We start from the raw sequence: 5,201 nt of genomic DNA on the forward strand, positions 1-5,201 counted from the left end.
GAGCTCTGTGCTGCCACAGCTAGACTGACACAGGTACCTGAGCTAGCTTATATAAAGATAGCTCAGATATTTATGCAACATTGCTTCAGTTTACAGTGCCCACATGTGCAAGGAGTGGCTAGATGTGCGTATATCAAATTAGCTGTTTAATAGCAGAAAACTAAGCTGCACATTTTGAAACGAGGTGATGATAGTTAGGGCTTAGTTCAGTGGGATTACGTCTGGATTCCAATATATGAACACTAATGGATCAAAACCTTCATCATTTCTGCATTCTATTCTAGAAAGTCTTTGCTCAATCCCTAGGGAACATGCATTTATCCATTTTATATATGCTTATTATCAACTTAATTAAAGACAGATTTTTTAAGTCCAGTCCCAAAAACATTAATATTACTTTTAATGTGATGCGAGTCCCACTCATATCACAATTAATGATATATTATGTTCTGCAGTTGTGCCACTCTTATTGTTGCTCTGCCATGGGAAAGCAGGTCCTAAAGGATTCACAGCAATACCTGACAGTAGTGAAGAGATACTGCGGAAATGGAATAGTGAAGGAGCAGCACCTGAAGATAAGGTATGTTTGCCTGTGCCTGTTTTCAGTTTTCTTTCTTTTGAACTTAAGTATTTTAATTTCTCACTCAGTATGTCTCTTAGATTATGAGTTACAATGTCAAAACAGCCCAGGGATGTAGCCACACATTACCAGTAAATAAAATTGATTGTGTTAAAATTAATGGACTATGTTTCACTAAATCCCATATGCAGTTCTGGGAAATTCGGTCATGTGTTTTAAATTGCCAAGGGAAGAAAAATAATCAAGCAAATGGTAACAATATCTTTCTGAGTAAGACGTGAGGAAGGAGGTCTGGGATAAATATTGTCGCTTGAAAATCAGTATCAAAAAGGGTTACATATTTGCATTCACAGGAGAGAGTATTCATTTTCAATTTGTGGGGGAATGCAAATACAGCAAAAAATCTTGGAAAGATGAGCTTTCTAACAGATTAACTTAAAGTCAAAGGGCCATATCCAAGTTCCCAGTACTCCCCTCTACTATGTGGTCTAGATACAAGGAAATATTGTAATCAAACAAAAGTAGCTGGAAAGAATCTGAAGGGAAGTAGAACAAGGGGTTCTTGGTATGTTTTTGCCTTTCTGCAACTCTGTAAAGCCCAGTGCCAACTACAAGGCTGTGGCTGGATGGGAAAGTGCAGGGTTGCCAGGCTGTCATTAACACAGATACGTTTTCCTCTGACACTGATGGCTATCTAGGTGGAAGTCAGCAGGACATTGGCTTTCGCTTTGTCTGGTTCCCTTTTGAAAGAAGGTGCCAGCCCTCTGGGGAATGGCAGGGGGAGGTGGGGGGGAGCCAGATCGCCATAAAGGGCGGACAAAGCCAGGCAGCACCTAGCCAGCAGATGTGACTGAGCAGCTTCCCCAGCAACAGATCATAAGAGCATCTGGGGAAAATTATACCAGATGAACTCATTGTCCTTCATCCCTATTAGTTTTAACCTAGGAGGGTATAATATATCCATACACTGGCTCATGTTAGCTTCTTTTGTTATATAGTCATCAAGGCTGCACCCTCTTTTATGGGGCACTTTGCTTTTTGCAACAGCACATGTAACTGCAGATCAAACAGCCATCTAAACTGCCACCCTCCTGGGCTCCACCCAACCCAACTGCTTGCTGGCAGAACACAGCAAATTAATACCTGCCTCACCTAATTAATTTTTGTTTCAGGCAGTCTTAAACCTTGTTGCACCCATTGCAACAAACGGCACAATGCTAAACATGGGCAGTGGAGCAGGAGCAGCAATGAGTGCAGGGGCTGCTGCTGCTGGAGGAGGCAGTTCCACATTCAACATGAGAAAGCATTACAGTGGTGTTAACATGGTTGATGGGAAATGGGAGGAGCAGAGACATCTTCTTTCAGCTGCCGGTTATGGAGCCATGGCTGCTGGAGGCACTGGAATCATGGCAGCTAGAGAGGCTGAAGCCATGGCGGCTGGTAGAACCATGAAAATGGCATCTGCAGAGTCCATGGCAATGAGAGCTGGAGAGTTCACAGCAATGGGAGCTGAAGGGACCATGAATGAAGAGTTTTTGAGAGAGTACTTCACTAATGTAAGAGTCTGATTTAAGAATAACAGTATATGGACATTGACTTGTTAATAAAAACAAAAGTGAATCTTATGTTTATTAGGGGAATATCCATTTAGGGTACTTCAAAGTTAATATATTTTATGGAGTTTGGGTTTTTGTATCTCTGTGGGCATGAATACATGAGACACTAACTGCACAGTAGGCTAATAACACTGCACATTAAGGTGGTGGGCAACAATCATGCTAATACACTACTGCGCAGTACAATTAGGTTACTGCACAGTAAGTGTCACTAAAAATCTGTGTGCTAGCACTACTGCGCAGTAGTGTGAGTTACTGCACATTGGTTTACCTAGTACTTGGTTAACCTAGTACTGAACTTAATGTGCAGTAACCATGGCGCATTAATAAATGTATAGACACACCCTGTTTAGTATGTAATTGAGTAATCAGTGGTGTATCACACTGAAAGGAGCAGCAGTAGCATTACCTCCTTCCATGCCTACCTCACAAGTCACATGGGGTTAGACCTGAGCAGAGCAGCTGTGCAGGTGGTGGGAGGGGATAATTATTTGGTGAATCCTGGTAGTACTTTGGACCAGGAGAGATACCAGGCAACTCTGTCACAGAATTTAGGCAGTTCTACATGTGCTCAGCAAGAGAAATTTAAGTGTTGAGGACATGTCAAAATCTGAAACTCTGTATGTTTGTTTCTTGTATTTTAGAAAGCCTGCTCCTTTGCTGAAAAAGATGAAGCTCAACCAGCAAAAGACTGTCTCCTGCTTTACTCTCAGGAAGAAGCAGGCTCCTTTCATGGTTCTATTGGCTGCTGCAGCTTCATTGAGAGTGACTTGGATGACCATTTTCTGGATGATTTAGGAGACAAATTTAAGATCCTAGCAGATATATGCATGGGCAGCATTCAGCACACTCCTCAGGTGGTGAAAGATAGAAAATCTAGTCCAGCAGTGAATGAACCAGGCTTACGTCTTAATGATGCATTGCCACACCTCTTAGATCAACAAAACTCATCCAGTTCAGAACAGGTGTATGCTTCAGGCAGTAGCTTCCAGCTACATGACCCTGTGCCAAGGGTTAGTGGCTTAGGTTCAGAAGCTTTCACTCAGAAGACAGTCGCTGAAACATCATATGAATCCAGGCCTGGCCCACAATACATCACATCTGTTCCTGATCCCGTAGCTACCAGAAATGTTAGAGTGACAGAAACATCTTATGCTGCTAGCCCCACTGTGCAACCCACTACAGTAATGCTTGATCATCCATTTGATGAGAATGTTGTGGTGACAGAAAGAGTACTTGCACCTGCTTCCCATATGCAAGGCATGATAGAAGTCCCTAATTTGCCCCATGAAAACAATATTGTGGTAACAGAAAGGCTGATCAAGTCAGATGGCACAATGCCTGGAGTCCTCCAAGTGCAAGACTTCCCAGATTCACAGTACGTTGTTGTGAGAGAAAGAGAAAGGCTGCTTGTGCCTAGTTCAGAACTCAAGGGCTCTTTAAGCATTCCCAGTTTCTCAGAAGGACAAAATGTGGTGGTGTCTGAAAGGGTACTTGCACCCTCCTCGGGTCTACAAGCTAGCTACACAATGCCAATTGAGTTTTCAGGGATACAAAGTGCAGTTTCTGGCGTTGGAAGCCAGGAGCATGTACTAATCTCTGATCATCTCCTTAACCACAGAGGGTTAAATTCAGAGGGGACATTTCCCTCCAATTCTCCTCTAAGCAAGACCTCCAAGGTCACAAAATATAGCACTGTACAGTATACCCGTTCATAAACTACTTATCTTTCAGATTAGGATATCTACTAGGCACCATTTACATCTCTACCATAAACACTTAACCAGTTTAAATTTTAGTGGCAGGAGGTGGGTCCTGGTGCTTTTAAACATGGGGTGATGTTTCTCTCAATGGTTTCTATAAGTAAGAATTATGGCTCCAGGGAAAAAAAAGTATCCAGCCTTAGCAATAATGCTTTCAACATGGGTGACTAAATGCATGCTCCTACTCATTTTCTTCTAATAATTTGGTGTGAAGGTTTCTAATAGTTCAGTGTAAAGGCACTCCCATTTCCTTCCATGGTTTGCAAGCTGTAGATGTAAATCCAGAGAATCAGATGCTTATTGTTGCTGCTCATATTTATATTGTTTAAGATATCTATAGACTCTTGATTCATAGGTTCAGGCAGGAGAGTGACTTCACAGGCAAAAGAGTGAAGGTACAAGTTAAAATACTTGCTATCTAGAGTTTGATCATCTTTCATTGAAGTCAATGCCAAAACTCCTGTTGACTTCAGTGCTGTATACATGAGGCCTTGATTATGTGTGTTGGAAAACGGTACATGCTAACTACAGGAATTACAATTAATCATTTTTTTAATGTATCAATGATGAAATTAGAAAAAAATACTCAAAAAAGAAAAGAACTATAATATTTAGGGGATGTATGTGCATGTGTAGATATACACCTATGTAAATATATACAAATATATCTATTTTTAAGTCTAGCAGCTGAAGTAGATTTTGCTAAAAATTTAAAGTATAGGTCATTATGAAAGGCCAAACTCTTCCTAACATTTTTTGCAACTCTGGACAAAGAAAAAAATACTAACAACCGTTTTTGTTTAATCACACATTAATATAGAGGGAATAGTGGTGGCTCAGCTATGAAAGCAAAAATTATGTACATGGTTTTGTTTGTGGAAGTGGGGCCTTTGGGCATGTCTATGCATGCACTTTAATGCACATTAGTCTATTTTAATGTGCTTTAAAGCGCCACTAAAACACCTTTGCTTTTTAGTTAATATGCACTGGAATATGCTAATACACACTGAAGCATCACTAAAACCTGTACTTATGAATTATACGCATTAAGATCAGCTAATGTGCATTTCCTAGTACCTCACAATGGACATACTAGATATAATGTGCATCAACTAAAGTGCATTAATGCACATGTAGACACTCCCTTAAATTGCAGACAGGGCTTGAGGGATTCTGCTTAATATTTTCGGTTTCCTTCCATTACTAATTATGCAGTTACGTTGCTTTGTATTTCAATATTAC

General features: G+C 40.7%; 1 protein-coding gene across 1 annotated transcript in view; it reads left to right on the forward strand.

Annotated features, from left to right (window-relative positions):
• LOC109318257 (desmoglein-2-like) overlaps window positions 1–5,195 on the forward strand; it is a 26,152-nt gene extending 20,957 nt beyond the window's left edge. The window contains exons 12-14 of the mRNA XM_019547388.1: window positions 456–580; window positions 1,753–2,136; window positions 2,841–5,195. Coding sequence (XP_019402933.1) covers window positions 456–580; window positions 1,753–2,136; window positions 2,841–3,914 — 1,583 coding nt within the window. The 3' untranslated portion in view covers window positions 3,915–5,195. The remainder of the gene's footprint in view (window positions 1–455; window positions 581–1,752; window positions 2,137–2,840) is intronic.
• The last annotated feature ends 6 nt before the right edge of the window (window positions 5,196–5,201 follow it).

Source organism: Crocodylus porosus, unplaced genomic scaffold (assembly GCF_001723895.1).
Source record: "Crocodylus porosus isolate Cpor-Errol unplaced genomic scaffold, CroPor_comp1, whole genome shotgun sequence".
Classification (NCBI taxonomy): Eukaryota; Metazoa; Chordata; order Crocodylia; family Crocodylidae; genus Crocodylus; species Crocodylus porosus.